The sequence below is a fragment of the Sinocyclocheilus rhinocerous genome, unplaced genomic scaffold (assembly GCF_001515625.1).
Source record: "Sinocyclocheilus rhinocerous isolate Xijiao unplaced genomic scaffold, SAMN03320098_v1.1 scaffold271, whole genome shotgun sequence".
NCBI classification, from domain to species: Eukaryota; Metazoa; Chordata; class Actinopteri; order Cypriniformes; family Cyprinidae; genus Sinocyclocheilus; species Sinocyclocheilus rhinocerous.
Window position 1 is genome coordinate 1,482,708 of NW_015657574.1, and position 12,795 is coordinate 1,495,502.

At 36.8% G+C, this 12,795-nt stretch overlaps 1 protein-coding gene across 2 annotated transcripts; it reads right to left on the reverse strand.

Annotated features, from left to right (window-relative positions):
* Positions 1-5,037: 5,037 nt before the first annotated feature.
* On the reverse strand, positions 5,038-10,338 carry LOC107721327 (vertnin). Of its 2 annotated transcripts, none has more exons than XM_016529279.1 (2): positions 10,199-10,338; positions 5,038-8,566 (listed from the first exon to the last, which is right to left on the reverse strand). In XM_016529279.1, the coding sequence occupies exon 2, from the start codon at positions 8,562-8,564 to the stop codon at positions 6,519-6,521; it is 2,046 nt and encodes a 681-aa protein (XP_016384765.1). In that variant the 5' UTR covers positions 8,565-8,566; positions 10,199-10,338; the 3' UTR covers positions 5,038-6,518. The 2 variants fall into 2 exon arrangements, with proteins under 2 accessions (XP_016384765.1, XP_016384764.1); XM_016529278.1 differs by having other exon boundaries at positions 10,118-10,338.
* Positions 10,339-12,795: the final 2,457 nt, after the last annotated feature.

Consider the following 12,795-nt stretch of genomic DNA (forward strand, 5'->3'; position numbering starts at 1 on the left):
AGATGCGAGCATATGAAAGATAGACATTCAGCATAGAAGAACAGGCTATCCATCTGTTTCAATGGCCAAAAATGATGCTAATACATCCTTTATTTAAACTGGGACTGTCCCCGTTTACGTAACTTTTGGCTCTGGGCCCAGTGAAGATGTGCCAACATTGAGAATTTATCCAATTTAATGAATTTCTGCTCCATAAATTGCTCATAAATGCCAGTGTTGTGTGAAATACCTGCCAGCGATACACTGACCCCTTTCTTAGTGAGCGCTTACCAGGTTGGCTCTCCTTAGAGGAATGAATCGATCCGAAAACAGTCAGAGTTAATTATAAATCAAAACCAGCAGACACTGACAGGGATACTGACGAAAAGCTCCCCCTGTACAGTGCAAGTCTGCCTCAGATACTTTCAGTCAGAAATGTTGCTCAAAAACATAAAACAACTCTCTCGAAATGTACCCTATAGACCCAAGAAAATTAGCAGAAAGGAAACATGTAAAAATAAAGGATCCCAAATTAAGTGGTTGGTTAAAAGTGGACTTCACATACCTTTGAAATAAAAAAAAATGACCCATTCAAAACTGAATTAAAGGGCTAAAAACTACCTTAGGTAGACAAAAGGTCACATTAAAAAGCAGAAAGACGATGACTCAAAACTCAAATTACCACCACTAGGGCGACCTTCACGTTTAAGACCAATAATGAAAGAAAAGCAATACACTGTTATTATAATTATAGAGAAAATTATATTTTACCATGCATGCTAAAATATAAGTAATTGGTGCAACTAATTGATGTTACCAAAACAAAAACTTCACATGATGTCAGCAAATTATATAATGTTACCAAGCTGCCAAATTTAAAACATTTGCAAGCAGAATTCACAACTAAATACCACAAAAAAATATAAAAAACAGTTTGCAAGACATAAATGCATGTAGGCCTATGTTTAAAAAAATACAAGATATAACACTGGCCCAATACAGCAAGTGACAGCTTTATCAACTGAGAGTTTTGGCCCAAAACTCTCACTAATGGCCTCCACACTATCTTTATTCTTGAGTCCTGGAATGTATTTATAATAACTACACATTTGCATTGCAAGTTTTCTTTATACCCTGTTAAGGTTCTCTTGCTATTGGTTAAACAAAACCACAATGATCTTTTGTCCCTCTCGTTCACCTCCTCTACAGCGTACAAAAGCCGACATGGCTTGTGTCTGAGGCTGTTTGCCTCTTAATCACAGAGGAGAGAGGCCATTAGGGAGGTGCAGCGGTGAGCAGGATTTCACAATGGAAGTCATTTGGTCATTATCAGGGATGAAGTTAAATGAGAGAGTTGGGTTTACTAATGAGGTGGTTTTATTACAGAAGAGACACAAGGCATTATAAGCATGCAATGGATGGTACTGATGTTTGCCAATCTCTTTCTTTCCTTCTTTCTTTCTCAGGTTTATCCCGCAAAGGCAAACCATGTAGCTCCAAAGCAATCTCAGAGGGGTGCCATCACATTTCTCTGATGGAAAAATCCTTTTAATGCCATAACACATCACATATGCAATATTTACAACTCTGCACAGGAGGCAAACAATTATTGCAATGGTAAATGAATGGTAAATTCAGCTGCTGTCTGTATAGATTTCACTATAAGTGCCTCTGAACGGCATAAATGAAAGTTGAGAGCAAATTGACTATCAAATGAGTTAATTAGACACCTTAGTGATGAAAAATAACAAGTGCAGAAGAGAGAAAAATTTGTGCAAAACGTTTGTCAATGCTTCTGGAAATATTTCAGGGCATCTGTTGGGGTTTTCTCACGCACATCACGCATTGTGAGCAGTACAACAAATTGCTCAAAATGAGCAGGAGCAAAGCACCATGTCTAATCTAGCAAAAGTGTGTACAATTAGTCAGAGCTGACTGATCACCTCAGACAAATTAAACAATTGTATAACACACAGTTAACAATCTCCAGTCCTTCTGTTTGAATGCAGTGACAAAATATGTCCAGCTGACAATATTATTCAAGTTTATATGGTAAATGAACCTACAACCATTTATGCTGTGATCAGTGGTGGAAAGAGTACTGAAAATTTGTACTTAAAGGGATAGTTCACCCAAAAATGAAAAAACTGTCATTAATTACTCACCCTCATGTCGTTTCAAACCCGTAAGACCTTTGTTCATCTTCGGAACGCAAATTAAGATATTTTTGATGGAATCTGAGAGCTGTCTGACCCTGCATAGACAGCAATACAACTGAAAGATTGAAGAATGAAGAATTTTCATTATTGGGTGAACTAACACTTTTAAGTACAAGTACTGTTACACTGCTGAAATAATACTCAATTACAAGTAAAAGTACTGGTGCCAAAACAGTACTTAAGTAAAAGTACAAAGTACTCTTCTCAAAAACTACTCAGAGTACTAGTTACTAGTTACTTTTTAGCAGCCGATATTTAATGAATTACCAAAAAATATTCATTCATATCAAAGATCTATGTGGATAATAGCTACTTTGAACAAAACCCACTTTTATCTTATTGACAAAGTATGTGAATTAGTGGTCATGATACAGGAATTTCTAACTTCAATACCTTGAAAAATATCAATATCAAAATACCCGTGAACCGGAAGTTGAAACTGACTTCAGTGTTGTGAAGTATTTCCAAGTGAAACGGAATATTGAATAAAGGGCGGGTTTTATTGTGGTGCACCTCCACTCCACCTCTTGCTCATAGCAGATTCATGGTTGGATAGGAGTGGTTAAGAATATCAGCTTGTTACATCTGATATGACGCTTCACTGCTTCTGGGTCCTAACGCTCTGTCAGACGCCCCCCCCCAAAAAAAAACAACAACTGTGCTAATATACACCCACAATGTCATGTAATACTTAAAAATTATAACCCTAACTTTTATCTTCATACTGAAATTCCAGATGGCCAGACAGTGATTCAGCTAAAATATTAGTGTCTGAGACACTGTTAGCACAGAGACTGTAGTGTGCACAGCAAATGTTTAAATGCTTAGCTTAAATATATAATATTAATTAAATAGTGCTCATAAATGGCTGTTGAGACAGTATTCTCAAGCGATTCGTCATCAGAGCAAGAACGCCAATCCAAAGCGGAAACACATTTTCAGTTTTTGATTAAAGATTATGACGGCCTACAATTTTTTTTCCCCGGTGTATCGACTTGCACGGTTTAAATGTTCACCACAAGACTAGTAATAATGTGCACTAAAAAAAGTAAGTAGGATCATTTTTGATTTCATGACGACTTTAATCATTTTCAATACCATTGGCAAAACTATACTGTATACTGCCAAATAGATATTTTAATCTTTTTTTTTTCTTCCATTTTTTGTCCAGGCAATCATTATTTCAAGCTTTTTTAATGGTTTTTAAATGGATCTAAGTCTTCTAAAAAGACAAGTTTGCTTTATATGATAAACAGATTTTAATATAGGCTTTTATTTACATACATATAAACATTGATCAATTACCATTACAAAAATCTCAATCTTAAACATTTGCTCAGTCTGTGTATTTGTGTCTTTAAAATAGGGTAACTTTGTTGCAAAAGCTTACAGCACAAGGAAGCATGATTTAAAATTAAATTTCAAACTTCATTGAATTTACAAAAAAAGACAACCGCACAGTCAGTAATAAAATAAAAATTATAAAACAAATTACCTCAATTCAGTTGAGGAATTCAATATATGACAACACTGAATTTGTATAGGCAGTGTTTTAAGAGCCATATATGTTGTTTGTTTAGATAAATGGAACATCAGATGGCTTTGACCTGTAATGTCTGGACAATGTAGTGATGCAGTTAGACAGACTAGGATATTTATATGTACAAATCATACAAATATCCCATTCCGAAACATTTCTAGCATACTTACATTGTAAAGAAATTAAAGTTCCATTTTTGATAGTTGAAAGACTATCTGATGCATTTCACTTACAGCCAATAAAATTTCCAGTACGATTTTCATCGTTCAGGCGTGGACAAAGTTTAATCCAGGAGCAAAGAGGAATAATTTCTAGCACGGGAGATCGCAATTGCAGTTGCACACGGTGCGCACAAGCAATATCAGAGTGAGAGGACAGGCAGTTCATTTGTGTAAATTAGGCCTATTTGTGAGCTCGCGTCCAATTTGCTGCGATTACATGACTGTGTTCTCATGTTACAATAAAGCGCTCGCCACATTTGCGCAGGAATTATTAAAAATTATGCGGAATACCTGCAATCCAGACTCTGTAATCGATGCGTGTCAAACTCACTGTCGGAGAGGAAAGAGAGACGCAGCTTGTATCGGTGTATATGTAACAGTACAGGTGATGTCAAAGTAAAGGTCCCACTAACATCAATAAAAATAAATGTAAAAAAACGAAAAGAAATGCAAAAAAATAATTATACTGTTAAATGAGTATTTATCTCTATGGTGTAGTTTTCTCAAAATGGTGATGTAATAAACGGCCACAAGCTGGAGGAAAGGCTTTGAACATCACCACAAAAGTTTAGGCCTATAGTTGAAGCAAATGCTATTATAAGCTTTAGTTCACCTTTTCTAAATTCAACAAAGATAGAATTAAGCAACTAGTCATAATTAATTACTACATTTAAGAATTTAATCATTTATATTATAACCTTTTTTGGTTTCGCTTTTTGATTTTCTAAAACCTATATATTTTGGTATAGTTATGTTTTGATTAATAATATTAATTAGCAAAATACTGGCTATATGGGGAATCTTAGCAAGCCATTGCAGAAGATGCTCCTAAAGAAAGCCCTCCACTGCCATCTAGTGCATTTATATCTAAATACTCTTCTTTTGGATTTTTTCATGACGTGCAACATCTAAAAAGGTTCACAGATGCGTAATTTATGCATGTATGTATTTATACTTTTTAAACCATCAAAAGAAACCGGAAGAGGGAGAATCCAAGATGGGGAAAAAAAGCTTTTGCTCTGTCTCTTATGGATTGTCTAGATTCTGTCCTCATTGAGGGTTCTCATGAATATCTATTGTTCATTTCATCTGTACATTAAAAAGGTGCAATTAAAAAACTCAGAGTCATATTTCTGTGGCTTTCTGGCACCCATAAAAGCTCCTTTATCATGGTGCTCATCCTTGAAGGCTTGACCCTCCCATCATTTATTTTCATGCTTTTGTGAGGTAAACACTTACTGAAGCGGTGTAAAATCTCTGTCTGAGAAGTGCTCCAAAAATATAAGACAGACATCACAGTGTTGACACCCGCATGTCTCAGTATACCCTATTTGCCATTTTTAGAACCACCTTGAGGAAAAATTAGAACTGTTATGCTAATACTGGGCTAATTTAAACAGCAACAATAGTTTCGTCCCAAATGCCACTGGACTAAATGATCTGCATGAACTAAAACATTTAACACATTTATTCTCAGGCATTTACCCGAGAGCATCTTTGTTCCCAAAAGAGTACAACTAACACAGATCTTTATTAAGAAATTAACTTAAGACTGGCTATTTAAAGTCTCTGATACTGCATAAACACCTAAAGAGTGAACAGAGGGTACAAACCAGGTTTTATTGCACAGAGCAGCTGGCCTCAAACATGATAAAGTTAACAAAATTAGCTTTGTGTTTATCAAATTCATAAAAATGATCCAAGGAGCACATTGTGAACTTGTCATTTTTTAGACAAGTTTAACCGAGAGTTACAGAATACTATAACGGTGAAGCTGAAAGTCAGTCAGGTAGTTAAACACAATAACTTTAGAAAACACTTAAACAGAATCAAGTCAGAGATTACCAAATATTTACACCTTTAGCAGCAAAAAAAGTAAACATGTGAACTGAAACATGATCAAAACCAATGTGCAAAACGGCAACAATTCTGTAACATACAAGTATGAGGAATCCATTTTAAATTGGCCACATTTCCCAAGCAGAGATAGCATTCAATTGTCAGTATAAAAATATATATGTATAAAAAAAAAAGAAATAAAGAACACCAGGCTACGAATTAAAATACTATACATTTTTTTGTTCAAGAAAAATCCTCAGCTGTAATTTCATAGTTTAAACTAAATAAAATAAAATAACAAAAATTTAAAATAAGTCAAAAACAATTAAAAGGAAATAAACAAGAAATAAAATGAACCTAATCAGAACTTAGAACTCATTTAAATTGTAAATATTTGGGGGGTGGGGGTCAAAAGAGAGTCATTTGAAAACCTGATAATGTCTTTGAACTGCCTTTTGCCTAGGGGCCATCAGCACTTACTGTAGGTGGACACAAAGACTGTCTGATTCCACACACAAGCAAATGTCCTTGAGCTAGAACCAAGTGGTCAAATAAAGGAAAGGGACAAATAATTAAGATGCATGAACTGCAATTATGTGGGTGACTCAAAAAACAAACAGTCAGACTGAAAGGAACATTGCATTGAACTAGAAAAATCAATAGTGTCAGATTTGGACTTAATTAGAGGACTTTACAGCGGTGAGGAATATAACAGAACATTCAGCCATGAATTAATGGCACACCGTGATGCAGAGCCCTTTTCCACATGTAGTAGGTGGAACGAGGAGTAAGAGGAAAGTAAGACCGGAATTCTTTGAATGTGGGAAAGGACTTCTCTTCAAAGCGTTGTTGCAAGAACAGCTTTGCTTTGGCCTTGAAATTGGCCAGTGCCACGACATCCATCACAAACATCTGTTCATTACTGGACTGGTCAGGCAGAGAGTATTCAGGCAGTGTGAATTCAGAGGGACTAACTGTCGGTCCATTCAGGCAATCGATGTTCCCATCAAAAGAAAACATTCTTTGAGTTTTTATCTTTTCGAAGACGTCTGGCGAGACAACCAAACTCTGGGATTTCTCCGTCTCAGACATCATGACCGGCTTCTTGGTTTTCCTGTTCAAAGAATCTCTCCAGAGCCAGTAGAAAGAAGAGGAAACCGAAGGGAACTTGAGCTTGAATTTGATGAAGGACATCTTTGACCTCCGGACATGCATTTTGGCTTCTTCCCTTAACGTTTTGCTATGGTGGTACGCCAGCCTCAGGCTTCTTTGCTTGCGTCTGGAGATCTTCACTCTTAGTGACTGCTTTTGTCTGTCAAACTTAGCAGGGGACACTTGACTTCTGGGACTCTGGGTTTTATCAGCATCTGAGTTTTCCTCGCTGCTACCCGAGAGCTCTTTGAAAGGCGTAAACAGCATGGCTTCCCTCCTCCAATTGTAGTATGTGGATCTGGAGATGCCCGGAAACCTTCTTTTGAAAATTCTGTAGGGGAATGACGTGTTTGCAACAATACAGTTCTGCAAGCTCTTCTTTGCCTCCTGCATCAAAGCCACGTTTTGGGCACGTTCCCCTTCAAGTTTCTCACATTTGAAGGCCAACATGCTGGCAAAGCTCCCTTGGCTGGGCTTCTTCTTGACATCTGGTGAGGACCAGTAGTCCTGTTCAGTGCTGTCTGCGGGACTCAGCTCCCCCGTGGAGCCGCCCGAGACACTGCAAGTGGACACAAGCTCTTGCTTCCACGCATAGTAAGTGGATCTTGGAATTTCTGGGAAAAGCTGTTTGAACTGGCTAAGGGGAATAAGCTTTCCTTGCTTGTAGGATGTCAGGAAGAAGTGTTTGGCCTCATACCTGGCCACCGATTTCTTGTGATACTCGATGCTTTGCCTCTTCCAGCGGTAAAAGGTGCTCTTGGTGATCTTGAACTTGTCTTTGAGGTTGGAGTAAGACAACTGGGAGTCCTGATTCAGGAGATCCAGGGACTTCACCGAGGGCATTCGCTGCTCACTGTCGGGACTTCCGATTTTTAGGTCACTTGCATGAATCAAGGCCACAAAGTTGTGGGGTTTGAAAGCAGAGCCTGCCTCCAAGTCACCCGACCACATGATGTGAAGGGTCAAGGGCTCAACGTCTTTCGGCCACGTTCTTGGGCGAATGACTCGACTGAAGTAGGGCCGAATCTTTAAATTGTACATGGGATAAACCGAATAGATGTTGCACTGCAGGACAGATGCCAGCGCATACACGTGCCACATGTTTGCAAACGAGCCGGGGAAGCAGGAGGCCTTGACATCAGCATCGAAGATGGCTTCCAACACTTGAATCGGCAGATTGAGCATGTCCTGAGACTCCTCGGCGCAGAGAGAAAACCTAACTGCCTGCAGCATGACCTTCGAGTCAATCATACCACACAGATAATATCGCTTCCAAAGTAGCATCTCCACCACAGTTCTGACCTGCAGCTCTAGACTCAGGCTCGTAGAGCCCATCAGAAGCGTGCTAGCTGCATCAAACAGCAGGTTTCCTTCTCCTTTGCAGACCAGAGGAAGCAAACCCGTCGGTGCGTCTCCTGGATACAGTCTGTGAGCTACTGCGTCAATGCCCAGCCATGAAGAGATCTCAGAGCAGAGTGCTGTAGGAAGATGGAAAGGGGCCAGGACCTGCACCACCTCTACAGCAACTTTAGTAAGGGCATCAAGACCCACACACTCTGTGGCCTCCTGTAGCTCCCCCAAGACTGAGAGCACCACCTCTGTCCTCTGAATCATGCCTACACAAAAAACACAGGAAGAAGCGAGAGGATTAGCATTAATACATTGATATATTTGCCAAAATGCATTCATTTTGTTTTACTGACTGATGTAAAATATTTTTTAAGATATCACTACTTCAGCAGAAGTGATGAAAGAAAAAAACAAAAAAAATTTGTATGAAATTAATTAATTTAAAACATTTTTGTGCACTACAAAAAGTGATGATGATAATAATAATAAGAAGAAGAAGAATGCTGATTAATGTAAAATAGCAATGCTCCTTTGTAAAGTGGAGTAAAGTTGTTGTTGCCACAAATCCATACAAAATTTTAACCATTTACCCTTTTTTTGTTACCAGAAAAGAGAGTCTAAAAGAATTACATGTGTATTTTACAGAGTTGACAACTATATACTATATATACACAAGAAATGTAAGACTGTCTTGATTTCATGTTAACATTTTTACAGTCATTTATTTCCAGTTTGTCCTCTGAAAGTTGCTGAAAAAAAGAGTCTAAAAGAATTACATGTGTATTTTACAGAGTTGACAACTATATACAAGAAATATACAACTATATATACACAAGAAATGTAAGACTGTCTTGATTTCATGTTAACATTTTTACAGTCATTTATTTCCAGTTTGTCCTCTGAAAGTTGCTGAAGCCGCAAAAAAAGAAGCATTAAATATAATATTTATAGGGTCTATTGCTCTGCATCATAGAAATCATGATAAGCAACATACAGGCAAACCCCACTATTCTGAATAAAAAACTGATAGATTCACATTATAAAACTGCAGAAAAAAGTAAAAAGGAAATAAGCATTTACTCTTATACTATATTTGCAAACCTCCATTAGATCTAACTGCGCATTTTGCTGATTCTTTTTTGTAGATTCGCACGCACTGACTTTTATTAAACCTTTTTAGAAATAGCGTTAAACGGAATTTATTAAACGGAAACAATTAAACGGTACAGCATTACACAGAGAGGTCAGTTACAGATACTTTTCCATTAATGACCCTGACAATGAAGTTCAAACGCGCCAGCAAACTGTCTCCGTTGCACACGCGAAAAAAAAAATTCAGGCATACGAAAACTTACCAGCACTTTCGTTATTTTTTTATTTTTTTTATCGTATACGATTATGAATTAACATTTTTGTTAATTTTCTTTAAAAACGCCAATTTAGTGGACTTAACAAATCAAAATAACAGGAGAATACACCTAGGAAAATACGCCTAAGAACACAAAACTGTTCTCATATTAACACTGAAACACGCGAAAAAAAAAAATTCAGGCATACGAAAACTTACCAGCACTTTCGTTATGTTTTTATTTTTTTTATCGTATACGATTATGAATTAACATTTTTGTTAATTTTCTTTAAAAACGCCAATTTAGTGGACTTAACAAATCAAAATAACAGGAGAATACACCTAGGAAAATACGCCTAAGAACACAAAACTGTTCTCATATTAACACTGAATTATTCTGAATAAATACAAACCGTATCCGTAGAGTGAACTATATTCAATCGAACAAAATTATATACAAATACCTCACCTTGTTTTTTGCGTTTCCCTCCCTTGAGATTTAAATCAACTTTGTAAAGTAGTCAGGTATGGCAAACTGTGACCTACTCACAACTCCAAATTTAATCCATTGTGTGAGATGGACAGCGTGCTCATTTTAGGTGAGACAACGAGCTCAATCTGAACCCAAGCAGTGGAAATTTCACATGATAAGGGAGGGACCTCCCTCCAGGAAATTGTCAATCACAGAGTTGTGTTGAACCCCTACTCACACACACTCACACACCTATAGGCTATCAGTGGAAACACAATGGTTTTATACTAATAATAAGATACTACTAAGATAATAATGCTTATACTCTACCATTACATCTAAGCATCACAAACTGTTAATAGTAGTAAAAAACACAATTTGACTAATTTATGAGCCTTTTAAATAGTGAGGACCACCTCACAAAACACATTGACATATTTCATGATAACTGTTAAGGTATTTTCCAAATAATTTGTCCATCACTAATATGAAGAAACCTGTACAGAGGTCTCATGTCATTTTCAATGTGAAGTATAAACAAAGGCCAATTTTTTTTATCATTATCACAGAAGACGGCGAACAATGTGAACGCATTTTATATGAGTTAATTTATTGGGTAAATTAAAAAATAGATGGATAATCACTGGAAGTTTATAATATTAAAGGCATAGCTTGCAATTACAGTGTTAGCTATTTTAAGTGTATTCATTTTTACTTTAATCTATGTACACTTAGAATATGGCTATATTGGAAATGAACAGTCTCTCTAGACAGAAGTTTGAATTGTAAGTTTGTTGCATAGTTTGGCCTTAAATGTTTGCAATTACTTTACAAAAATTAAAAGATCTTAAATAGACAACAAAGTTTGATAGCTTCCTTGGTAATTAAAGTTAAGCTTCACTGCACTTTTGGAGTTGGCCAATTATCACTGAGGAATGCTGGAAATTTCCATTTCCATAGCTCAAAGTGAACTCCCTCAGACAATGGCTTTGAAGTGTTTCTTTCCATGCCAAAGCCTGGGGTCCAGTTTCAATCAGATGTAGATGGATTTTTTTCTGTATACCTCGGGATGTTCAGTGTATTATACCCCCCGCGCCCCCATAACATTTATAATTTTCAAGGTTCAGTAAATCCAGCAGGTATGCTATTTACTCAAAACCTTTACCTATTTATTCATAGTGCTGTATGTGTATTCATCTCACTAAAAAACAAGTCAGACCAGCAGGCCGCACAAGGTCAAGCTCACTTTTTTGTTTATTGGAGTTGTGCTAGAGCAGACAGTGTGTGCAAATGGCAGAGAGAGAGCCACAGATCTGGGAAGGTGCATATCTGCCTCTTGTTTCTTCAGGGTATCACTTTTAACACCTCTGCCTGCCCACCTTTTGCAGGCTTTTCACAGAACCTTTTGTTTCTACTGCTTCAGCCACACACACCCTCCACCAGCCTGATCTACATCTCTCCTCCTGAATCTGCAGTCCAGTTTTTTGAATGGAGACAACCTGGTGCCAGGCTTAAAACAATGCTGAAATGTTACTAGAGCTTGTTGTTATTAATGTTTATGTCCAAAAATACATTATTATTATTATCAACTGTCTTAAATGTCCAGACAGTTAAACAGTCTAAAGGTTGCAACTCGAATAAACTTGAACTCTAAGTCAACCAACATGTTCATAATCCGGCCTGTGAGGAGCCTCTTAAAAATAAAGGTTCCAAAAAAGGGGATTTTCTAGAAATAACTTCTTTTTTTTTTTGGTGTGTGAAGTATATTGTATTAATCTGAAGAAGCTTCCTTTATTATAAAGAACCTTTTGTGCAATGAAAATTTTCCATGGATGTTAAAACTTCTTTGTGGAATCATCAATATCAATAAAAAGACCTTTATTTCTGGAGTGTACTGTAAAAACACACTAAAAAAGTTTGATAACAGACGTTCTTGCTAAAATGTGGAGCTGAAATGTTGATGAGCCATTGTGGGCTAAAACACCTCAAGTGTTCTCTTTCCATCCTGTGCTTAAAATGCAAATGGGACAACACTGGGTCGGCTCCGGTAGTCTGCCACATGCTGAGGTTGTATGTATGTGCTGGGGTATGGGCCGTGCTTGTGTATGTTGGGGGTTTGAGGGGGGTCGTCAAAGATCTGTGGGACGCAGACAAGGAGAGTCTTGCAACCTTTTGTTCTTGAGCTTGGCAGTGTGGACTCAGGCACTGTCAAGAGCAAGCCCTTGACACCTATTGGGTAATCTCAACATGGGTTCTGCTAGCCAGAGTTTGCTTTTAAACGTCACTTCACCTCATTAAACACCAAATACAAACTAAAGGTGTACAGAGATAAGGAAACACATTTCAGATGCCACTTTTCATTCATTCAATTTTATTTCCATATATTTATTTGTTTGTTTGTTTATTGTTATTTGTTATTTTTGTACAATAATATTTGTTTAAATGAGTTGGGTCAATTAAAAAAACAAAGCTTTTTTTTTTGTGCTGGGCAACGATTAATTGCGATTAATCGCATCCAAAATAAAAGTTTTTGTGTACATAATATATGTGTGAACTTTGTATATTTTTTATGTATATATAAAGACACATACATACAGTATATAATTAGAAACTCTTTACATGTATTTACATATATTTATATTCATATAATTTATAATATATATATATATATTTTT